This window comes from Amblyomma mixtum, chromosome 9 (assembly GCF_055824585.1).
Source record: "Amblyomma mixtum isolate Tamu chromosome 9, ASM5582458v1, whole genome shotgun sequence".
NCBI classification, from domain to species: Eukaryota; Metazoa; Arthropoda; class Arachnida; order Ixodida; family Ixodidae; genus Amblyomma; species Amblyomma mixtum.
The window spans coordinates 12183149-12209089 of NC_143020.1; the positions used below are offsets into that span (position 1 = coordinate 12183149).

At 47.7% G+C, this 25941-nt stretch overlaps 1 protein-coding gene across 1 annotated transcript; it reads right to left on the reverse strand.

Annotated features, from left to right (window-relative positions):
• Positions 1-1697: 1697 nt before the first annotated feature.
• Positions 1698-25031, reverse strand: LOC149328327 (uncharacterized). The gene is made up of 2 exons (XM_089560627.1): positions 24674-25031; positions 1698-1946 (listed from the first exon to the last, which is right to left on the reverse strand). Exons 1-2 carry the CDS (start codon positions 24891-24893, stop codon positions 1804-1806), a joined length of 363 nt encoding a protein of 120 aa, XP_089416753.1. The 5' UTR covers positions 24894-25031; the 3' UTR covers positions 1698-1803.
• Between the last annotated feature and the right edge of the window lie 910 nt (positions 25032-25941).

The following is a 25941-nucleotide window of genomic DNA, read 5'->3' on the forward strand; positions in this document are numbered from 1 at the left end:
GGAAGCTTCGAGATTTGGAAGCAGCACGTCTCGCACCCACTTGGCGTCCGAGGCGTGGTACGAGAGGAAGCCGTCCCACAGAAAACGTCCTCTGTGGGGTCTCTCTTCGATATCCTTTAATAGCTACTTTGAGGTACAGCAGGCTGCACATGCAGTACAAGCGGTTTCTGTAAACGGCGTAGCCGCCAAGGAGGCGACCATGACAGAGAAGAGCGCAGGAAGACCGTAAATTCTGTAGTGGTCGGGCGGGGCGCAGTCTTCCTCATTCCTGGGCACCTCGAGTACGAGCCTTCCCTCGTGCTCCTCAGGTTGTTTGCAGAGAAAGCAGTCCGTACACTGAGCAGGGTGGTTCTGTATCAGAAAAAGAAGGTTTTTCAACCTGCAGCTTGAGCAGTCCCAGGGATTCCAGTTGAGGTTCACGTAGCTGACGTTCTTGATGTCATGCAACATGTCTTCCCTTACTGTGGATAGCATGTTGTGCTCTAAGAGCAGGGTTTTGAGTTTACTCATGCGAGTAAATAACGCTCCCTTCCACTCCGATATTCTATTATACGCAAGATTTAGCTCCTCGATAGGTACATCCTTCACTGCACCAATCGTAGTACTTTAATCTCGTTCTGGGAGTGTATGAGTCGATTCAAGGAGATCAAAGTGGAAAATACTTCCGGGGCTTCAAATTGCACGATCTGGTTTTTATTTAGGTTCAGAAAAATAAGTTTTCTAAGTCCCTTTACGTTTTCTCCGTCCAAATGCCTAATCATGTTGCCAGTCATAGAGAGGTTCTTGAGGTTTTTCAGGCATTGAAATGGCGACCCGGAGGGTTGTCTTATGTGACAGTTCTCTAGCTGAAGTGCCTCGAGCAGAGGAAATCCGCAAAAGGCGCGATTTGGTAACGATCCGAGGTTGGTCCCACTCATAATTAGCTTCCGAACGCTACTGTTCCGTTGACAGTTCCTGGGACAGTACTGGAACTCGATGTCACGTGGCACATTGGTGTCGGACATGTCGAGCGTATCTAGGCGCTCTACCTAAAATATTGCCTCTGGAATTTCGGGCAATTTTGTCCCGATAAGCGAGACATACCTGAAACCTGGTTTCAGATGCCCGAAGGTAAGTGGATGCATCTCCCGTATGGGAACGTGGAAAAAATCGAAGTGCTCGACTTGCAACAAGGGTGGCGGTTTATCCCAAAGTCCGATTCTATCAAAGTTGCATTTATAGAATAGAAAATTTTTTACAGGAGTGATGGCGCCCAAACCAAGCAGCTCTGGAGAGAATTCATACAATGTGTCTGTGAAAGTGACGTTCACTGCCTCGGTCGTGACGGTGTGAATATTTCATAACTCAAAGAACGAATTTATAGGCTTGAAGAAGTAAGAGGGGGAGATGTACCTATCAGAGCCGACGAAGCCGTAGACGTGAAAGTTACATCTTTCGTCCGCTAGAGTCCCGTGGCCGATGGCGACAGCGGCTTGCGGAGGCATGCCGAACGTGCTTTTGACTGTCATCTCGCTAATGGATTGCAGCCGGTACTCAAAACCGTAGATATCAATTTCGGGGGCCGAAATCGTAACGAATAGGTCCTGCTGCTCATCAATTGCTAGCGGAAAGTTATCCCATTGTCGAATCTTCTCGGATCGGAGCGACAAGCAGGCGATACTACCCTGAGGAGTTTTGTTGTCCACGGGTTCGTCCGATACGAGCAGCTGTTCCATCGTCAGCGCCTTCTGGTGACCAGGAGTGATATAGTGCCCAACTTTCAGCCGTACAAGAATGGTGCAAACGGCCTGGACGTATCCGTTTTCAACGGCCACGTTGCTGCGCTTGAAGCGCTGCAGCAGCGTTGCGTAAGGAGCGAAGTGGGTGCTGTTCATTGACATGGTAAGGCCACAGGCTGTTGTCGCAGCCCACAGAAGTAAAGCACCAGTTTTCATGCACATCTCCGCCTGAAAGGAAAGAATGTGAGCGTTGAGCAAACCATAATCTGTGGTCACATTGTCCTTAGGCTCCCTTTAACTGCTAACACAATGACCTCTCGCGGAATGTTTGCTGCATTACAATCTCTTTTCCGCTTATAGCTCGCAATGAGAAACTAGCGCTTTAGCACAGCATTAGGCATACGCATTACCACAGGTGCTTCAGGAAAGCGCACACTGATTTTCAAAAACAGGCTTTTAGAATTATAAAGATGACCTCTGTGGGATAGCGATACCAATCTTGGCGGGCCGCAGACAACAGATGAATCAGGTTAACTGGTAAGGTGGCTAAAACTTTTTTGACAATTAACTTTCTAACTATGTATGAAAGTTGAGCGCCTCCTTTCAATTACTTATATTAAACTGTCAGCCCTTAAAATGTCCAAGCACGTGAGGGAAGTGTTTTCAAAATATCTGAGGATCACTGTGTGCTCGAAGTATAGTGACGCTTTGAAAAGCCAACAGCCTGACTCAGGCCAGCTAGCATTGCGTTTCTGTGGACACGTGTTCGTTTCAATCTTTTTAGATTAGGTTTTAAGTGCAAGACTTACGCGTAATCCAGAGATTTATTTTGCCAAATTTATTTACTTTGTTGGGAATAGAATTCTCTACACAGCTGGCAAAAAGGTTTTGAAATGTGTGTCACGGTAGACACATCATTTTGTTGAAAATCACTCAGGCATAGGTCTAGATAATCAAGAGCGGTTTCATGCCTACCACGCAGAAAATTCTAACAGATACAGATTTTGAAGGCGACGAGTTTTAGGGATTTTAATGCTGCACTCAAAATACGCCATATGGTGACAAGAGCAGCTGTTTTCCATTGAGACGAAAAAGTTTCGATTTATTGGCTGGTCACGCTTACAGCCACGAGTGCCTTGAACACGTGGGGGCAGTCTAACCACTAAACACCTGTTGCAGGTTATGTTTCAACATAGCATCTGCACATCTGTAGATACGTGTAGCCGGTCGTAATGAACAGCCATATCAGCTTGTGTAATTTAGGAAACGTGATTACCTACAGAGTTATTGCTAGACAATTTTTTTTCTAAATTTTGGTGGTCTCGTAAGAAAAGATTGCCGCTTCCGAGAAACTCCTCTTTGGCTCACCCGAAGTGATCTCCCGTCACCCCTTCCTCCATGGCCAACCTGTCACGTGGCCTGTTTTGAAGCGAAAGCTTCACTACGCTAGCTGCGGAGCATTTCGCCGTGTCGGGTGCAAGCCACATCTGCGCATGCGCCGTTTCCATCGCAACGCGTTGCCATGGAAACCAGGAGGCAATCCGGCAAAACCGATGCTTGTACACATATGGCACCTTTAAGCACTTTAAAGCCATACGATTTAAATCTAAAAAATTTCTGATGGTTCCGCTTGTTTAAACCTAGCGTGTACGCGAAAGCTTCTCACACGCTGCCGAATGCGTTGTCCGTGAATTCCTGGTGAAACAGCCTCGTTGGACTCCCGAATTCTCTGAGACGAATCAGTTGGTTATTTCTCTCTCTGCCTCGTTTTCCATAAGTTGTTCCATCAGCTCAGCTATGCACCTCAGTGCGCATGCGCCGTGCTATTTCCGCGGCGGCGCGCCCTGCGGCGCTCCATTGTCAGCGTGGTCGTGCGCTCGCTTCTCGGATGCGCAATAGAAAAATAGGCGCATTGTAAGCGTTCATACTCTGTGCGGCATGAGCAGAGGCTACGAGAAGCTGCGTCGACGAATCCCGAATTCGTAGCATGCTACGAGGCCGGCCGACAACGCGAGAAGGGAGGGAGGAAGGATAAGTGTGCGGCTACGACGCCCGAAGAACGGGAAGAACGGGTCGCGAAAAGGAGGGGAGGAGCGACGACAACGACCCGCAAACGAAGCCGCCGCCTCGACGTCTGCTCAACACAGACGAGAGACACGGACTAACCACGTGATTCGTCTCAGTGAATTTGGGACTGCAACGAGGCAGGTTCACGAGGAATTCACGGACAACGCATTCGGTGGCGTGTGAGAAGCTTTCGCGTGCGCACTAGGTTTAGGCAAGCTAAACAATCAGCAAGTTATTTTCTCCTGTGTGGGGTACAGTAGGAATCAGCTGCGAGGACAGCAGCGTGAGTTGGGCAGCGAGCGTCACGTGGAATCTATCACACGGTGTCACGTATCACAAGGCGTGGCGTGGCTGGGGCATGGCATTTGCTTTGCGCACGCCCGAGAGGCGCATTTTTCGATGGCGCGCATCGCCTGTGTGATTTGGAAAAAAATTTGATAACCCACTGCGTAAGGGCGACGGCGTTTTCAGAATTATAAAAAATTGATGTGGCCATTTCCGGCGTGCTAGAAATTTGTAATTGCGATCACACCAATGACAGCAGTTAACTATGAGAAATTAATCAATCAGCTTGCTAGTTAACATTAGTAGCCTCTTTTCTTATATCCACCAGTGTTCATATTTGAATACCACAGAAACAATTTTGTGACCTCAAAAAGCCTATCCTTAAAACTTAGTGGCGGCGGGATTCTATTTTAACAGCAGTATATGGCGACTACTTTTTTTATCAGAAAATCATCGTCTTTAATGAATAGGAACAGCATTTGAAACAAAACTCAATACCATGGTCTTGGCGATGTTGGGATTGGGGTAAGGATGATTTTCATCATCATGTCTGACTGCCAAAAATCCATGTATATTATTTCCAGTGGTCGCCAGGGCTGCATCAGGTTCCCTATTGAAACGCGGAGCGACAAAGTCACTGCGCAGACTGTAAACTTGGAAGAATAGCATCCGCGAACAGCGTCGTTTCCCACATCCTGCGCCGGCACGGGAAAAGGAAGCGGCGTTCGAAGAGGCTATTAGCGCTGCGAAAAAGATTGAGAACAGGCAGCGAGGGCGGATATGGGCTTGACAACGCAAAACCGCCACTGCTGTCTTCGCGACAGATATGAAGGCAGTAGTTCAGGATGTGCAGACGGAACACGAGTCTTCGTGCGTGGTGCTGGAAGCACCAGCGAAAACTCTGTGGCTGCTTGAAAGGCCTTTGCAAGCGGCCCCGATAATTAAAAGCTCGCGCTGACCATGTGGACACATAAATTTCTGGAGGAAAATATTTAGCTGCATTGATTTCGTGTGCGAGCTGGCTTTGCAAAGCAATGTGCGACACCACGTAAAAAAATTAAATCTTTATTCCAGAGTAAGCGTCCATGAGGAGAGCCCATTGTTTTCACGCCAAAGCGTTAAAGGCCCCGTTGTCCTCAAAATCCGATTTCGGCACTGACGGCGTCGCCACTGCGAGCGAGAAATCACGAGCATGGTTTTGGCAGGTGGTCCCCAGAGAGAAACCTAGGATACAGCTGGTCCACCTAGGTCACGTGAGCTTGCGGCCTCTTCACAACCTGCCCATCGCGTAGTGAAAAACTTCCCAGCGTCAGCAGGTGGCAGTTATATTAATGATCGGCTCTCGGAAAGAACAACCTGGCTCGCACAAGGCCCACCGCTAGGAACACATTCCACTGCAGGGCAATGCTGCATGATTTAAACGGTGCACCGATTTGACAGAAGCGGTATGAGGATTCACAGGGATCCTGAATGCAATGTAAAAAATGACCTTCTGCACATATGGAAATTAACCCATTACGCTATCATGTCATGCACTTCAGGCGGGGCTGAAGGGGTGAAGACATGGCCTACGACCAATGCGTGCTTTTACGCTGCAGCCATTAGCCATGACGTTATTATGCTTACATAAAAAGAAGTAAGGCTCTACATGAACGCATTTGAGGTCGAAACTGTAATTTTAAGTTATCGGCTCTAAGCACCTCCCCCTGGCAGCAATGGCCATATTGAAGCAGCCTGAGTGAAGGCATAAAGTGACGCCGTCGTCGTGGGCAGTACCGCAGAATTTGACCGGCTTCGCCACAGTGGAAGCATAGTGGGCGGCGCAGGTCGTGAGTTCTCCACTCGCCGCATTTCCTCGGCGGTGTGCGACGCTCGGAGTACGGCCGGGTTGGGGCGAGAGGGCGGCGGTCCAACGCAGCTGGATGAGGGCGATAGGGGCTTGGGTCCCGTCGTCGAGGTGCAGGACGGCGCACTGCTGCGGCATAAGTCAAGGCTGGGGCCTGCAGAGACTGCGTGAAGGTCGGCGTCACACACAAGGCTTGTTGAACCTCGTCCCAGATTACGTCAGTGAGTGATGTAAGCTGCGGCTCGGTTCCCGTTGGCAGCAATCGTCGGAGCTCTTCTCGCACAACTTGACGTGTAACTTCCCGCAGGTTATCGCTGTTAGCGGTGTCCAGGCAGCTTGCTGAGAAAACGCGCTGCTAGCGGTCATACTGGCGGACTCTGACATCAAGAGCTTTTTTCCATCGTAGATGCCTCTTCTAAGAATTCCGCGACTGTTTTGGGTGGGTTGTGGACGAGGCCGGCAAAGAGTTGCCCTTTAACTACTCGCATAAGTAACTTTACCTTCTCTTCGTCCTTCATGCTCGCGTCGGCACGCCGGAAGAGACGCTTCATTTCCTCAGTGTAGACTGCAACGGTCTCGTTTGGGTGTTGTATGCGAGACTGTAGCAGCTGCTGTGTTCTCTCCTTTCTCACGACGTTTGTGAAAGTCTTGAGAAGCCGCTCCTTCAAGGTTTCCTTGTTCACAAGGCTGGCTTCCTCATTCTCAAACCAGATTCTCGCTGGTCCTTCCAAGGCGAAGGAGACGTACCCAAATTTCATGGCATCGTCCCAGTTGTTAAAGACAGCCACACGGTCGAGCTGTTCCAGTCATTCTTCGTGGTCGGCGCCAGGCGAAGCGTCGAAGGTTGGTGGCACCCGGGGCTGCTGCAGAAAGATTGGAGTCGTCGTCTGGGGCAAGCTCATGGTGGACGTTGCTACTTGATTCCGCTTCCGGGTAGGGTCCGCCAGAGTCACGAACTCAGGTGCGTCCCCTAGCAGACGGCGGCATGCGCGGTGGACTGGAGTCAGGTCCTCCTGTGAATGACTCAGAAGGCTGGCGTCACGACTAGAAGGGGGTGTCCGGTGGTACATGGAAGGCTACTCAGCACCTCCACCAGAAGTCACGTTGTAGTGACGGCAGTCCAACGGTCAGGAAGACACCAACAAGACTTGCAAACGAAGCTCTTTATTTGGGCTGACTTGCGCCCGCAAAAGAACTTAATCACTCCGTGGCGGCGTAAGCAACATACGTGCTCGTCAGTCGTCGAATTACGAATGCCCGCAGCTCGCGGCATCCCTCAATGTAAAGCCGGTAAGGAAACATCGAGGTAACAGGTCAAGACCATCTACAGTAATCTGAAAACACGTAGATGCAGCTCTTCATGGCAGTGATCAATCGAGATTAGTCCGGTCGCTTCTGGCGTCACGAACAAAAATGATATCACCCCTTGCCTGCGGCCTTGCGCGAACGAAAGGACACTACAATGATACGTGGCACTATTCACCGCCTGTTGACAGGAGGTATTCCGGGGCCTGAATGGGGACAGTTGGAGATAACAGTTCATGAAGATACGTAAGTAATTTGCGATTCAGTGATGGCATTGCTTTGCTAAGTCACTCAGGACATGAACTACAAAGCATGATCAATCAGTTAGACAGGCAGATTAGAACGGTGGGGTTACAGATTATTATGCAGAAAACCAAAGTAATGTCCAACATTCTAGCAAGGAAACAGCAGTTCGCAATTGGTTTTGAGGTTCTGGAAGTAGTAAGAGAATATGTCTACTTAGGGCGGGTTCTGACCGCTGATCCGAACTATGAGAGGAAAATTAACTAGAAGAATCATTATGGGGTGGAACGCATATGGCAGGTTCTTTCAGATCATAAATAGCAGTTTGCCAATAACCTTCAAGAGAAAAGTCTACAACAGCTGCATCTTACCGGTACTCACCTATGGGGCAGAAACGTGGCGGCTAACTAAGAAGGCTCAGCTGCAGTTAAGGACGACGCCGCGAGCTATGGAAAGAAAAGTGACAGGTGTAACGTTAAGAGATGGGAAGCCGGCGGACTGCGCGAGGGAAAGACGTGGGTTAATGACTTCCTAGTCAAAATTAAGAGGAAGAAATTGGTTTGGGCAGGTCATGTATTTCAAAGGGAAGATAACCGCTGATCTTTAAGGGTAACGATGTGGATTCCAAGAGGAGGCAAATGTAGCAGGGGGCTGCAGAAAGTTAGGTGGGAGGGTGGGACTAAGAAGTTTGCGGGGATACGGTGGCCGCAACTGGCAAATGACTGGTTTTTTTGGAGAAACACGGGAGAGGTCTGTGCCCTGCAGTTGGCGTAGTCAGGCTGATGATAATGTTGGTGATGAATGGGCCTGAATGAAACAAGTTACAGTAAGAAAATTCGTTTATTTGCACGATCAATTATTCAAACCACATGTCAAGTACCAATCAATTCTCTTCAGTGGTGGATCGGCGTATCTCGGTCCCATACCGAGGTTTAGAACTGCCGAAGAGAGCGGGTTGGGCAGATATTTGCACTACGAATGCTAGCGCCTCCTAGCTGGTCTTTTCTGCGCACTATCCTATTCTTCACTACCTCCTACTGATTCTCTTCCGCTGCAGTAAGGCGGCTTTCTTTCATCCCACACAAGTAATGTAGGGGACACGGTAAAGGCAACCAGATCCTGTGCGATGTAAGTGCTCGTTAGAGATCACCAGGGGTTCGAAATTATTTCGTGCCTTCCACAGCGACATCTCTTCCTCATCATTTATTTCAACTTTTCTCCTTTCCTTCACCACGCGGTTAATGTTTATAACGAGAAGTGAGACAGATACTGCGCCATTTCCTTTGCTGAAAACCAATATTTATCTTTTATTGATACACCGAATAACCAACAATGTTAATAGATAGCTTAAGCCATATACCAAATCTCTACATCAGAGTTCTCAAACCCAAATTATTTTTATAACAAGCAGACTGATGTTTTCCTTATGCATTTATCGCCACATTTCAAATTGTAGTAGCGCTAGATAAGGTAGCGCCCTTCTGTCCTCATTCCTTTTCCAAAAATGCTAACATTGACAAAAATCCGTCGGTCGGCTACTGAGCCGGAGTTCCTGAGTTGGGGTTCAAAACGCCAAAGGCGCCCTTATGCTGTGAAATGTCAGTGCAAGTTCCTCAGGCGGTCGAAATTATTCCGGAGCACTACACTATGGCACCTCTTTCTTCCTTTCTTCTTCTACTCCCTGCTTTACTTCTTCCCTTACGGCGTGGTTGGGTTGTCCACCGAGATGTGACACTGCGCTATTTCCTTTCCTCCAAAACCAACCAACCAATTACCAAAAAGCCAAACTTGCAACAATGTTCGACCGCCTCGGTGGTTGAGGAGTTAAGGCTCTCGTCTACCGAGCCGGAGTACCTGGTTTCCAACCCGACCTCGGCGTCCGCGTTTCGATGGAGGCGGAACACAAAAGGCGCCCGTGTGCTGTGCGATGTCAAGGCTCGTTAAAGGTCACCAGGTGGTCGAAATCATACCGGAGACCTCCACTACGGCACCTCTTTCTCTCTCTCTTCTTTCACTCCTACCCTCCAGCGTTCCCTTACGGCGCGGTTGAGGTGTCCACCGAGATATGTGAGACAGATGCCGTTCCATTTCCTTTCCTCAAAATGCAGTTTAGCAACTTACCAATTTTACGACAATGTTGCAGCAAGTATGCTGCCTTAGTAAATTCAAAGGCACCGTGCTGTTCGCTCAACAGTTATTGCTGCACCGGTATGACCGGCTGATGCAAGTCTATCCGTGTGTTTTACGATATTTACCTCATGTGCAGGATGTCTGAAAGAGTTCTGATGCTTTTTTGTACACACGCTGATTTTTTGACCACCCTCTCGATACGAGACCCTAAGCTGAGAAGTGTGGATGTAACTGAAACCGAAATGTCCGCACCGTGCCTCACTCCTACTTTCTAATTCTGTGGGCCATCCTGTGCCCATAAGTTTTAACTTCAGATTTGATTCACTTGCCGCCGAGAGCATCCACCTATTTTCAAATGTCCTTTACCTTCTGAAGCAAGAATTTAGCCATTATATATAAAAAAACAGTACAAGGAAATCCGCAGCTTTCAAACGGTTGCATTGCTTATCAAAAGTATTTACTGCTGATTGCGTGAGAGCAACTGCTTCGTTAGAGTATTTCCAAAAATTGTTCATTGCGATACCTCTTTTTCACGATCTTTGAGTCTACACAGCCGCGAGTACAACAACGCTGTCTGTCCTCTTGGTTAAAAAAAAGAACTCGGCCCATTATTGCCACTGTCATTGAGCGTTAGTTGAAGGTATGGAGCCCGGATATAGCGGTCACTCGAAATTTCATGGTTGAAGTTGTGCGTGTGCCGTCGCACAGCCTCTAAAATTCAACACATCGATGTAAGTGCTTTTCACAGCACAGGAGTGATTTAGTAAAAGGTTTCAAATCATTAAAAAATTGACTTCTAGTTTTTATGTACATAGGAAAGGTTAATGAAAGAACAATATTATATTTGCTACCGTATACGAGTGTCCCTCAATCTCGCGTTACAAAGTGGTAACTGTCGTAGAAACACCTTTCTTTTGGGCCTCGCTCTTGCACAGGTGGGGAGGGGGGACGCAAAAATTGGTTTAAGTAAATGAAACACACCGCACCTGTCTCACGTCCGGTAGACAACTCAAGAGCGACGTCAGGGAGGAATATTGTACTCGCTGAAAAAAAAATCAGAATGACTGCTATAACAGAAGGTCCGTAGTTATTTTCCACTACACAGGGTTCCTCATTGGCGCTAGTTACTCCACTAAAAAATGAAAGTGAAAGTTCTTTTTGAGAAATAAAGAACGCAGTAACTCTCTCTTCTTGATGAGCCGCTGAACCGAACCGTGAAGGAAAGAATGAAGCAGGAAGTGAAAGAAGGAAGAGAGAAAGGGGAAGTTTTGTGTACGGACCCCGATAAAATTTCGCCACCTGGGGTTCCTTAACGTGTGTTCGCCTCACACACTACACGAGCGGATTTACAATTCGCCTTGATTGAAGCATGCCTTCATGGCAGAGATGAAATCTGAGTCCTCCGGCTCAGCAGCCTAGTGCCCCGATCGCGGACACTGCGTCTACTGACGGCTGGCAAGGGGTGCCACGCGGTTGTTTGAAATGGAAAGCGACCCGCTTGAGGAAGTCACGGTGGTGAAAGTGTCCGGCCTCTTAAAGGAGAGCATAGTGAAGATATGTGCGGTTGTTTCGTATTTTACTCTTAGTATGGGCTGGTCACTTTCCATTACATTTATTTTCTAAACCTCATGGGCAGCTTTACTGATTGTGGGGCAAGAGATTTGCTCACATGGACTGCAATTAGTTTGCGTGGTTAGGCTCGTCGAAGGGTCACATTTCATGGGATAAAAATGCAAGCATGCGGTATGGCATTTCAAGAAGCGAAAATGACACCTCAAGTAAAGAAAGCATTTTGTGCACGTCCATGCGTGTTCAAGTGCTGTCACTAGAAAGCAGACAGAAGATCGTTCGAGTCGCGCGAGGAAATCGCAGAAGGCGACGGAGCAATGGCTGAACAATATACGGGCATAATTTTCGTCGCAGTCATCTGTGCGAGATGACGGCCGAGAATGTATTTCGGCATAAAGTCTCGTGAAATCCGCCCTTCCTAACAAAATAAAAAGGTATTAACAGCTTAGCACTGCCGCGTCGTAGTCAGAAGCCACGCACTAATTTCGAGGATTGTTTAACAGAGAACATTTGTTTATTTTTCTTTTTGAATTTATTTGTGTACGCCATCGCAAACGCTAGCTATCAGTGATGTCAGCACTCTTTTTAACTGCCACCAAAACCAATTGTTTTTCGCATTAAAAAAAAGACGCGTGTAAAATTCGGTGGTGACCCTATTTCGACTGAGACGAAGGGCAAACTACCGATTTCGAAACCAGTTGCACGCGGCTGCAAGTATTACTTGTAAGTCTGGCACAATTTCTCGCCTGAAACAAAGTGATAAAGACGCGAACCGCTGCTTTGATAACATGCAGACCCACATATTTGCGGCAAAGCCTTTGCATGACATCATTTGCTCCTAATATAATCTTCTATCATAATCTTTGCATGACATTAATTGCTCTGTAGCCCGGCGTGTTTATTTAATAAGAACAGCCGCGAATGTATTGCGTTTAAGGCATTTAATTATGCGCGGAACAGATTTTCAATAGTGGCTCAGAGTACGATCAGCGTGAAATGAAATGCGAAGCGCGGAAAACCCGGCCAAAGATCCCACTTACGCATCAGCTTGGCGACAGGAAACACAGGCGCCCATCCGGTTTGCTGTTTGCTGCATCCACCCCATCCGCCCATCCGGTTTGCTGTTTGCTGCATCCACCCCATCCGCCCATCCGGTTTGCTGTTTGCTGCATCCACCCCATCCGCCCATCCGGTTTGCTGTTTGCTGCATCCACCCCATGCGCCCATCCGGTTTGCTACATCCGGTTCTGTTTTCTTTGACGTTCTTGCTCGCGTTTCGCCACTAGAGCGCCACAATCACTCTTTCAACGCAAGGAAACTTGCGCAGCGCGGTTCCACTGGCGGCAGTGGCTCTGGCCCGCGTGGGAGAAGCGGGCGCTTTGAATTTGCTTCTGTCATCGACGTGTTATTGCCGTCTGTCTGTGATTGGAAGAAATGAACGTTGGCCGGTTCACGGGAATTAAGACAAGGGGTCCACGGCCGCCTGCAACGTTGCTACCGTCCGCATTATTTGTCCTTCCGAAGTCAAACGTGCGTGTAATACCTAAGGAAAAGTGGACTTTCTTCCACCTGCAATTCTTTCACCCCTTCTCAACTTATGCATCATGGCACACTTATCGAATTTAAAAAATTGGTACTTTCTCGGTGCGCCATTGAAAAAAAGAAAATACTTTATTCAGGATAACTATATGGATGCGCGAAACCTCGGCATCGGGCACACAAGAGATACTCAGGGAGGCGCCGTCAAGGGGTGGGTCCAGTGAGGAAAAGGCAGCTGTCCGACAATGAGTCAGCACTTCGTGAAATCGCCTCTAGCGGCGACCACCGCTGCCAGTCGTCGAGGGATACTCTCTTACAGCCTGTCGCCTAAGTCCGAAGTCCGTAAGCGCTCCCACTCCTCTTGCACAGCGGCCCACAAAGCATCCTGGGAGCCAGCCTGAAGTACCCCCGCGAAAGGGTCTTCACCACAGAACCCCACACATTCTCCATTATATTTAAGTCAGCGCATTGTGGAGGCCACTTCAGCAACGTAATTCCCAGAGTTTCCAGCAGACAGGTAACTCACTTGGCCGTCTGTATGGGGCCGCGGTCCTGTTGAATATAGTAGAGCTCGTCGGGAAATGGGCCGTCCAGGGCGCAGGGCCCCACGACGCTCTGGATGACGTCGCGGTAAGCTGCGGCATCAAAGTTTCCGTGCAGGCGAATCAACGGTCCAAGGCCGACCGTGCACACCGCTCCGCATACACTGACGGAGCAGCGGCCGTTGCTTGCAACGCGATAGAAATTATTGGGGCTACAGCCTGTACCTAGGAAAGTAACCGAAGATTTCTTGGCTATGATATAAATTTGCAATCACCAGACACGGCTAAAGTGCCTAAACAAAAACGCAGCGCAATGAGTATACAGACAAGGATCAAATATCGATAGGTCCCAGAATATAACAAAAACTTCTTTCCGCGTAGCAATTGTAAACATAACGGCTATTGCATTGAATCAATTCTACCCAACATTTGGCAGAGTCTGCATGCTCATATGGCATAAAACACACACCTGGTGTTTACAGCTCTCCAAATTCACTTACGCGTGTTGAAAAAGTTGAATCGTCAGAGAACACCATGCAGTCCCAGTCCTCCACCGTCCATAATGAGTTGCCTTGCGCAAATGCAAGTCTTGCATTTCTGTTTACCTCTGAGACCGCCTGCTTCTGCGACGCTACTCGGCTTCGCAGAGTAGCCTCGTGCAGGCGACGTCCAATATTCGACATGCTGACACCCAGCTGAAAAGTGCCCTTTATCTCCCGAGCACTAGTATTTGGTGTGTCGGCTGCAGAGGCGAAAATAAGCTCGTCTTGTTCTTTGATTGTCACCCGCTGTCTGTGCACACTGGGCAAGTTAGTGAGCCGTCCCTCATGACGGTATGCCTTGCAGATTCTGTTAATTGTCGACAGTGGTCGACCCATTTCCTTTGCAATGGCACGTTGTTCCACACCATGGAGGAAAATGGAAACCATTTGCTGTATATCTTCCGTGTGGACGCTTGGCATTGTCGCTTTCAAATGACGCGTCGAAGATCGGTTCAAAATTTATTACGGTCTTCCCGGCGGCAATAAAGCTACTCTCACTAACAGGACAGGATTGGATGCTGGGCGGTCGAGCTGGTTCTCTTCAGTCATCATGAGATTCATAGCGATTGCAGACGAAGGGAAAAAATTGAGAACGGCGCACACAGCATAATGCAAGTCGCTATCGGCTTCGTTCACTGCTCCGCTAGCTTTGTGGATTTCATAATCCGTCACCAAAAGACAGAAGGGATTCAGAACCACGACCTTAACCCGACCAGTTTTTATTTTTCGCTTTGCAGCCAGACGCTGATAACAAGAGGATGACGGAAGCAAACTTACAGCGCTGCAGACAAGCGAGCCGAGAACGCCCGCTTCGCTGAACAACGCGGGCCAGAGCCGCTGCCGCCAACGGAAGCGCGCTGCGCACGTTTCCATGCGTTGAAAGAATGATTGTGGCGCTCCAGAGGCGCAACGCGAAAAAGATCGTCGAAGAAAACAGAAGCAAAAAGTATCGCTCACTGGATGGGCGCGCCTGTGTTTCCTGTCGGCAGGCTCATGAGTAAGTGAGATCTTTGGCCGGGCTTTCCGTGGTTCGCATTTCATTTGACGCTGATAGTACTATCGGGGACAAAAGTGGTATACTCCAGGCGGCGGGAGTGTGCGCAACGGAAAACTGCGCTCCAACGCCATCTACTGGTGGCATCTCGGGCCCAGATAGCCAATCTGTGACCTTTATTATCAGCAGGTATCTCGCTTGGCTCGTTTCAACGTTTCAAAAATGCTCTGCTTCCACGACAAGTTAGCCACGCGCGCGCGGGCATTTGACCGCATCATGACGGTGCGCGCGCCGCCTCTCAAGCCTTGAACGCGTGTTGAAAGAAGAAGACACAAAATGAAAAGAGGGCCACCAGATTGCTACCGCTGCGACATTTTGGCCAGCAAAAGCAAGAAACATTGAAATGAGTGAAGCGGCATGCCTGCTGATAATAAAGGTCACAGATTGGCTGTCTGGGTCTGAGATGCCGCCTGCAGATGGCGTTGAAACGCAGTTTTCCGTTGCTCCGGCTCCCGCCGCGTGGAGTATACAACTTTTGTCCCCAATAGTACCTATCCTACACAGTTGATTCCAGCTCTCGGGGCGGCCTTATACGCGCATTTTGTCTTCAAATGTGAAGATGTTGTCTTATCCATCGCAGCGAACTTATAAATAACTTAGCTCGCGCAATATCCAATACGTGAGTTTTTATTTTTTGTTTTCTCTATAGTCTCGGCAACAAATTTTGTCTGCTTTATTACATGGTGCTGAGAAAACCGATTTGAAGATTGTGCCGGGATGTTGCAGCTGTGAGCCGAAGACAAGCTGCACAGCGCTTGTTGCTGCATGTTGGGACATGCGGCGGAGATTTAGGAAATACACAAAAGCAACATATTTAGGCTAGTATTTTGCACAAACTGTGTTGAAGATAGTATATATGCCCGAAAGCTGCTCTCGAAAAGTCGTCTGTGTGCTCTAAAGCCGCTCGAAACGAGTTATCTATATTTTTATAGGGCAATTCCGTGGCACACGGAGCTCCCGATTACGTAGAGCCCAGAACAAGTGCCTTTTTTTCTAGTTTCCCTTGTGCAGCGGGGCAGGCAACATGTATCCATGACGCTTTAATGATGGTTACATGAGCAGGAAGACTGGGGCCTTCCACAGTTAGCCGACGCTTCAGGTATTAAAGTCCAACAACAATGCAACGTTAATTCTGCGGAGCGTCTCGGCTACCGGCGTACCTGGAGGCGAAATTTTGGCTCTTGTTTGGTTTGGCTTATCTGGTCTAACGTCTTAAAGGGACTCAGGCAATGAGCGACGCCGTGGTGGAGGCTTTCACACAATTGTGACAACCTGGAGAGAGAGAAAGGAATTTTAATGAGGGAAAGGTGGAGAGGTCAGCCGGTGGTAACATGGCCCTGGCCTGCTACTCCACACAGGGGAAAGGGAAGAGGAGGAAAGGGAAAGTGCGAATGAAGGCTGATGATGGCATAATACCATGACACACACACACACACGCCACACTGGCTGGCACTCGCATCGCGGTTAGTAGACGCACATAAAACTCATAAAACTGGCGTCAGCAACACAAACACCGACACATGTCATTAACCATGTAGGTTGTGCACAGGCGGTCACAGACGAGTATCCAGGCCTGTTTCACACAAAAAGGTGAGCAGGGCCTTTATCACACGCCACCAGTCAGAACGTCTCGTCCTGGCGCCCAGAAGAGTCTCCTCGGAGAGAGGGCGAGAGTCCAGTTGTTTCATGGTCGCCTCCAATGTTCTTCTTTCAGCAGTATAGTTCGGGCACTCGCAAAGAAGGTGTCCAATAGTCTCTGGAGTGTGGCACTGTGCGCAATTTGGGTTACTTTCAATGCCGATCTTGTGAAGATAGTGTTTGGTGTAGGCAACGCCAAGCCGCAGCCGGTGGAGTAAAGTCCCATGAGGGTCGCACCACCATAGATGGCAAATGTAATCGTGAGCCAGCGTCAAGCTTACAGACGCGGTCCTGTTGATGACTCGAATCATGCCAGTGCGACCGCATTGCCGCTTGCATTAAATGTGCCAACAAGGCTCCAATGTCTGATCTAGAAAAGGCTGACTCAATGAAAGCACCATCACTATGTGCCATCCGAGCCTCGGCGTCAGCACGCTCGTTTCCCGCTATGCCGCAATGGCTCGTTATCCATGGAAACTTTATGATATGGCCGCGGTGGAAAGCTTCGACTAACAAAAGCACAATCTGTTGAACCAGCTGCTCGCATGCCCTTCGTTTTAGATAAGTTTGTACGACCTGCAATGCCGATCTCGAGTCGCAGAATATAGTCCATTGCAAGTTAATGGCGTGGTATCCGGTCACAATCGACGGGCAAATTGTTCCATACGTAACACATCACAAATTCTTAGGTGTTACGATAGACCGTGACCTGTCCTGGACGAAGCACATTTCTGTGCTCAAGAAAAAGCTCGACAGCTTTGCAAGCATTGTGCGGTGTATGGCAGGAAAATGTTGGGGTCCCTCTGAGCGATCTTTACTACACGTGTACCAGGCGCTGGTAGTCGGTCTTCTCAGATACAGTGCACCCGTTCTCTCGGGGGTCAGACTATCAGGCCTGCGTGTGCTTGAAAGTGCGCAGGCTCGTGCTTTAAGAGTATGCTTGGGTTTGCCATGTAAAACTTCTACATGGGGCACATTTTATGAGGCCCGCGCCTGCCCAGCACGAATTTATTTTCAACAGGAGCCACTTCGTGTGCATTTGCGGCATCTGACCAGGCATCGTCATCACCCCCTGACCAACATTAGTGGGGTGCGTCCAGATGCAGCCTTTTCCAGAGCTTTGGATGCAGCGCAATGCGGTGCCTTCGAACTACGCGCCACACCAGATTGCGGAGGTGCCACTTTGGGCAGTACCAAAACCATCTATACGGACAACAATCCCAGGGATAACAAAGAAAGGCGCACATTCCAACAGTCGGACTGAAACAGCTGGCGCTGTCATACATTACATCTATGTACACTAACACCCAGCACGTTTTCGTGCACGGATCCGTGACGACCACTTCTTCAGCTGCAGCGGTGATTGTGCCAGGAAATGCCTCATGTCACCGTTTCAGGCTCATGCACAAAACGTCCTCTACGGCAACCGAATTGGCAGCCATACGAGAAGTCGTCCTTTATATTGGTCACCAGCCAGCGACAACCTGGAGTTCTTTAGATTGTAGCGGGGTGACGCAGAGAGACGGAGATATCTTACCATGTCAGATCTCAGCGTCGGCGCCGAAATATCTCCTACGTGGGGATTGCTGGTGACCAATGATTTGCCGCGCTTCGGCTGCGATTTTCAGACTAATCGCCGCGGCGCCACCCCTTCCTGGGAAGGTGGGAAAGTCGCTACGGTCACTGCCCCATTGCTCCCTTTGCCTCGGAGTAGGTTCCCCTTTCGTCGAAGAATACGACGATTAGCTGCGGACAGTGGGTAACTAGGGGTTTATTTATTTATCTATTTATTTATTTATTGATACTGCAGGCCAATAAACTGGCCCTAGAAGGAGGGGCAATACTGTAAAGAGTGTGATAATGAAAAAAACAAAAAAACACAAACGAAAAATAATGCTGGGTGTAGCAGTGTTACTCAATCAATACATTCTGACACCAGCACAATAACTAACAAAACATGAAGAGCGGCACATGTGAAATAACAAACAGCGGGCGATTTTCACGCAAAACAACAGAACTGTTTTTGGGGGAAAAAAAGCATCACAGAGTGAAGAAGTTCGGAAAATATAGCAGATTACGAACAATGCTTTTGTTTAAGTTAGTTTATAGAAGGAAGATGTTTTTCCAGCTCTTCTGCAAAGTTTTGTGACTGCAATACCTCGACAGGTATAGAATTTGATTCGTGTATAGTACGCGGGAAGAAACTATTCATATGGGATTTTCTTTTAGAAAATACTGGCGTAAGTGAAAGGTTATGTCTGTGTCTTGTCTGGCGTGAACTTAGAGCTTTAACGCAATGAGGCCGCTGAAGTGCGCTTTTTCCATTTATAATGTTTTGTAAAAATTAGAGATGACTTATCTTACGCCTGTTTTCCAGCGTACTGATTTTATTTCCAAGCATTATTAAAGTCGGGGAATCCTCTCTTTTATATTTACTAAAGATGAATCTGATAGCCTTCCTTTGAACACGCTCTAAGTTCATTATATTCTTTTTAGTATGAGGATCCCATACAACTGCTGCATACTCCAATTTCGAACGGACAAATGTGTTGTATGCTAACATTTTGGTATTTACAGGTGCATTTCTAAGTTTCCTTTTCAAGAACCACAACTTGCTAAACGCTGCTGTACATGTAATGGAAATATGGTTTGACCAAATAGAGTTTATTATTGAATGTAACACCCAAATACTTGTATTTTTCAACCTCAGATATTATTGTGTTGTTAAGTACATAAGAAAATACACTAGGTTCTTTTTTCCGTGTGACTCGCAGCAAAACTGTTTTGTTTACATTGATTTCCACGCACCAAAGTTCACACCAGTCACGGATAGCATTAACTGATTTCTGTAAGTAATTGCTGTCGTTCCTGGAAACAATTTTTCTAAAAATGACACAGTCATTCGTAAATAAATTAACATAGACATCATCAGGAATTACGTCGACTATGTCATTAATATAGATCAAAAATAAAAGTGGTCCTAATATGCTGTCTTGCGGTACACCGGAAGTTACCTGACGGATATTGGAAGACATTTGTTTATTTCAACGAATTGCTGTCTGTGACGGAGATAGGCCTGGATCCATGTTATAATATTTGTAGGAAGACCAATGCGCTCCAGTTTGTGAAGTAATTTTTCCATGGGGAACCTTATCGAATGCTTTACTAAAGTAAAAAAAGAGCATATCAACTTGCCCGGACGCGTCAAGCACCTGAGAAATTTCATGAACAACTGGCACAAGTTGAGTTGTTGTCGACAGTCCCTTTCGAAACCCATGTTGTAATGGAGAGAGGACATTATGGTCTGTCAAAAACTGACGAATAAAGCCTGCGACAATGTGCTCTAATAATTTGCTGATCGTGCTAATTCACGATCATCCCACACAACCGTCTGAATACTGCAGTTCTTCTGGCCTCGTGTGTTCGGTCGCCCTCTCCTGTGTCCACCGACCGAGAAATCCGGTAGACGAGATGCTGAGGCGACGCCGAAGAGATGCTGGCTCCTATTATGTGCGCCGCGGAAACACCTGCAGCCACCCGACAGCCTCTGGGAACGCATCGGAGTGCCAAAGACCCGGCTCGACTGCAGAGCCACTCACCGCGCAATGCAGCGAAGACGTCGCGCAGCGGAACCGTTGAGCCCTGGCAAGCAGTGGGCCCACTCATAAATTCCCTATGCTGTCACTTCGCCTCACCGTCTATGGGCGGTGAATTTTTAGCTTTGTCTAGCCCAAGTAAACATCCAAATCGCCGTTGCTCAATTTTATTACATTTGTACAAGGTGCGTAAAGTAAATATCGTAAATTTGACGCGTCTGAGCAATTACGGCCATGAGAGACACGCCTACTAAAATAAATTTTAATCCTTTGCCAGCGGAGAGTGCTTTTTTCCTTTCGGGCCGGCCTGGTAAAACCTTGATTTTTGGCACAGGCGCCGGCCTCGAGCCACGTTTAGCGCCACCTCGTTGCTGTCAGCTGCGTGAGGCCAGCCCAGTCTCTCAACTTGGTGTTGGCGCCGTCTTCCTTTCGCACGTGCGAGGTAAAGAACGATGCAACGCTGGCCGCGGCCTCCGTGTGTTCTTATCAAATATGAGGAGCACAGTTACTACAATAAAAACAATGGATCACCAACTAGCCCGTAACGTGTTTTATTAAGCGGAGACGGAGCCTTGAGATTAGTTGATTTGAGAGTTGGACGCTGTAAGCTACAGGTGGGTTTCTACAGGTGGCCTTACGGTTTTTGGCAGCGATTGCTCTTACGTAGCGACACCTACAATGACTAAATCACATAATCCGGCACCGAAGTCACAAACACAAATAATAGTCTCTCCTGTTGTCACTATGTGGAGACTAGATCCGCAGGTGTAGCTCGAGGCGGAAGGAAGTTACTTGGGCAGATGACATTAAGTTTGAGGGGAAAGGGTGGTCGGAGCGTGCAAAGCCCAGAGTTAACTGGTGGTACCTGGAGGTGTTCTTTTCTATGCAGAGGGCGCAGGAAGGCTGCTCATGATTATGATTACAATGAACCCTTTTGGTCACGATTTCAAAGGGCGCATGACCCTCAAATTATAATCATTCTAATATTGACATATATTACATTTTGCAGCTCATTGCAGAAATGAACCACGATGAGATTGTAGTTTCAATATACAGGACAAAAATTTCCACACTGTTCTATGCGCCCAACACGAACACTTTTTTTACGGCCGTTTCTCCAAACACTTAACGACAGCCGGAATGCCTCAAGAGATGTTGTGGTCACACGGCTGGTGTGAAACCCGTGAGGCCCAGTTATCTGCTGCCATTTTTCGCTTTTAAGCCATTGGAGCTTAAAAATAGGAAAGCAGCTAAAAAATATTAATGAAGAAAAAGCCGCCGTGAATGCCACAGTCCAGGAACTACTTTATTACAGATGCGAATAATGCACACGGGTATCGCCAGCACAACTCTACGGGGTATACAACAGATTTCAACACGAAATTGTCATCTGTCTTGATTTAGAACAGATTTAAACAAATAACATGGCACCCATTTGGTAGAAGGACCCTCGCCATTTCACGTACACACATGCAAAGAAGACGATCAATGATTGCATGCTTGTGTAAAGGCAAAAACTGATGGTTAGGTGCACAGTACACATGAAACATGTACATACAGATCATAAAAGTACAAATGCATTTCTAAAAAATGTGTTTGGAAGTCAAGAGAATTTATCGAAGGTAGTGAACCAAAGGAACACGTTATGAATATGATGACAGGCTAGGGCTGCAGCAGAGACCGCAAACATACACAGCTTCAATACATTGCGTACCACATGCAAATTATACTACACGCAGTGATTGCTGACAAAACGACAACAACGAACACAGGAAAGCTGGTACAACAGACGGAACGCTACACCACAACACAACGTACACTTCCAGAATCCGCACATGTGCTGAAGGAAAAATGTCCATCACTAGTATTGGAGGAGTGGGAGAATCGCCTTTCACTTGCGGTTCATCATAACGAGCCTTCTCGTCCATCGGCTCAAAAAATAAACAAATAAAGAATACGCCGATGCACCTATTTTTAACCATACTGCCTCGGCATGTAAAGTAAATCGTATGAATCAACTGAATCGAAGGCAGCATAAGCTTTCGCAAGCGGCTCATCTTACGCCCTCGGTAAGACCGCTGACGTTTCAAAAAGCTTTTCCAACACTCCTATTCCTCATAGAGTACACTTCTACGAAAGGCATGAGCAAATGAACGAAAGACCTACGTCCCACTCTTTTCCGCGTTTGGTTGAGTGCGCGAAATCAGCATCTCTGTTTTTGGGAAATAAATTTTCTTTTTTTTGGGGGGAGGGGGGGGGAAGGGGGTAGGCGGGTGCTTGATTCTCAAATAGAGGACCTCCACGAAATAGCTCAAAAGAGGATATATTGTTACCTTTTTGTTAGCCTGATACCACCTTCCTTCGCCGCAAACAAAACTTCCTGATACCTTGGTTGCTCTGACACCAGAGTTAGCGTAACACGCTCCCTTGCCTTACATTGCTTTAGGCGGCATGCATCTCGGTATTCTGACTTGCCGGTGTCAAAACTGAAAGACATGAGCGTTATTTCGGTTGTCCATTGCTTTCTTCAGAAAATGCGTTGCATGCCCTTCACATTCTGGCGCTTCTGAATCGCAGTATACGTATATTATTTTCCTGAACTCTCAGTGCGCACTCACAAGGCAGGATGAAGGTCACGGCTTAACCTGTAAATTAATGGCGACATACTGCAGAGGTGCACCGCTGCCTGCAAATAGTTTATAGCTGGCGATAAATGGAGAGGAATAGGGTAACCCGTAAGGAGTTTACGCTAACATATATGCTATAACTTTATTAAGCCCTTATTAAGTTATACCAGGATTGTACTGTAGGTAAGGCCTCTACGAAGCGATCTAGCGTCAGTTTTGTATGGACTCCGAGAAGAATGGTGACAGTGTCTAACAATTAGCGAGAATGTCGCTACGACAGCACCGATAGTGTAATAAAAGACTAGTACCACCAGCAACCTAAACCTCATGAGACCTCATGAGCCATCGTTGCGGTCGTTCTCAAACAGCCGATGCTGCGCCAGGCTCAGCTCAAACATGCACCAGCGACTGCGGCAGAACTCCCGGCTCAGCAAGAACAGCGACACGCGGCTCTGCGTTATGGCCCGGCAGATGTTCTCGGTGATCGGGAGGCCCGGGATGAAGTCCCGATCGGCCACGCAGAGTCGAAACTTTAAGGAAGCTTCGAGCTTTGGAAGAAGCACGTCTCGAACCCACTTGGTGTCAGATGCGTGAAACGAGATAAAGCCGTCCCACAGAAAGCGTCCTGCGTGAGTCTGTCTTCGATATGCTTTGATGGCTACTTTGAGGTACAGCAGGCTGTACATGCAGTACCAGCGGTTTCTGTAAACGGCGTAGCCGACCAAGGACGCGGCCATGACGAAGAAGATCGCAGGAACACCGTAAATTCTGTAGTGGTCGGGCGGGGCGCAGTCGTCCTCACTCCAGGGCACCTCGAGAACGAGCCTTCCCTCGTGCTCCTCAGGTTGTTTGCAGACAAAGCAGTCGCTGCACCGAGAAGGGTGCTTGTGCAGCAAGGAAACAAGGTTCTTCTGCTGGCAGCTTGAGCAGTCCCAGGGATTCCAGCTGAGGTTCACGTAGCTGACATTGTTGATGTCACGCAACATGTCTTCGCTTATTTTTGATAGTGCGTTGCGCTCTAAGCGCAGGGTTTTCAGTTTGTCCATCCGAGTAAATAACGGTCCCTTCCATTTTGATATTCGATTATAGGCAAGATTTAGCTCCTCGATAGGCACATACTCCACTGCACCAAGACCTAGTTCTTTAATCTCGTTGTGAGACAGTATGAGCCGAGTCAAGGAGATCAAAATCGAGAATACTTGTGGGCCTTCGAAGTGCACGATCTCGTTTTTATTAAGGTTCAGAAAAATAACTTTTCTAAGTCCCTTCACGTTATCTCCGTCCAAATGCCTAATCTTGTTCACAGCCATAGAGAGGTTCTTGAGGTTTTCCAGGCATTCAAATGGAGACCCAAACGTTTGCTTTATGTTACAGTTCTCTAGCTCAAGTGTCTTGAGCAGCGGAAATCCACAAAATGCGCGGTTTGGTAACGAGCTGAGGTTTGTTCCACTCATGATTAGCTTCTGAATGCTGCTGTTCTGTTGACAATTCTCGGGACAATACTGGAACTCGATATCACGTGGCACATTGGTATCGGACATGTCGAGTGTGTCTAGTCGATCTAAGAAAAATATTGCCAATGGAATTTCGGGTAATTTTGTGCCGATAAGCGAGACGTACCTTAAATCTGGATTCACAGCGAAGAACACCATTGGTTGGATTTTCTCACTGGGTGTGTGGAAAAACTCCAAACGCTCCATTTGCAAGGATGGCGGCCTACCTTCAAGATGAATTCTATTAAATTTGCACTTATAGAATACTAAACGCTTTATAGGAGTGATGGCTGCCAGACCAAGCAGCGCTTCATGGATAACAAGAGGGGAATGCTTGAGGGGGGATCTGGTCGTGACGTTCACAGCCTCGGTCGTCACGGTGCGAAGATTCCAGAACTCAATGAATGACTCTACGATCTCCGAATAAGAGGTAAACTTATACCTATAGCGGTTGACGAAGCCGTAGACGTCACAGTCACCGCTTCCGTCGGCTAGAGTCCAGTTGCAGACGGCGACCGCGGCTTGCGGAGGCTTGCCGAACGTAGCTTTAAGTGTCCCTTGGCGAATGTATTGGAGCAGGAAAGGTGTGATCAAGCGGTCAATAGTGTAGTCATCGAACACAAGGAATCGGTCGTACAGCTCATCCATTTCTACCGGAAAGTAATCCCATTTTCGAATCTTGACGGATCGGAGCGACATGCAGGCGGTACTATATAGAGAAGTTTCATTTTCCACGGGTTCCTCGGACACAAGCACCTGTTCAATTGTCAGCGTCCTCAGCTCGGCATCGAAGAAAACTTGCCGAATTCCCAGCCCGACAAGAATGGTACAGACGGCGTGGACGTATCTGTTTTCAACGGTCACGTTACAACGCTTAAAGCGTTCCAGCAGGTTTGCGTAAGGAGCGATGTGAGTGCATTTCAGTGACGTGCTGAGGCCACATGCTGTTGTCACAGCACACAGGAGTAAAGCACCGGTTATCACGCACATCTCCGCCTGAAAGAAAAGAATACGGCTGTTGAGCAAACCACTACCTGAGCTCATTTTCTCCCTAGGATCCCTTTACATGCTAATACAATGAGCTCTCGCGGAATGCTATCTGCAATACTATCTGGTTTGCCGCTTAGGGCCCGCAACAGGAAATTTGCACTTAAGCACAACATTAGACGTAAGCAATACCACTGGCGCTTCGAGAAATCCCACCACTGATTTTTAAAGACAGGCTTTTAGAATTATAATGATGACTTCTAGGGAGTAGTAATACCAGTCTTGGCGGACGGCAGAAAGCAGATTAATCAGATTAATGCAGACAAATTTTTTTGATATTTAACTTTCTAACTACATATGAGTGTTGGGCACCTGCTTTCAATTATTTATATTAAATGTGTCGTCCTTAAAAAGGGTCCAAGCAGGAGAGGGAAGACTTTTCAAAATATCCGCGGAGAACTCCCAATGAAGCTCAGCAGTGTGTGGTTGAAGTATAATGACGCTTTGATAGGCCAACAGCCTGACGCAGGGCAGATTTCATTGCATTTCGGCAGACACGTCTTCGTTAAATCTTTTTGGTTTCGGATTTCAGAGCAAGAATTTGCAAGTAATCCCGGCATTTATTTTTGGAAATTTCTTTATTTTTTGGGAGTGGAATTTTCCACGTAGTTGGTAGCGATTTCTTCTAAATGTGGGCCGTAGTACACACATCATTTTCTTGAAAATCACTGAGGCATAGTAGGTCAAGGTAGTCAAGCGC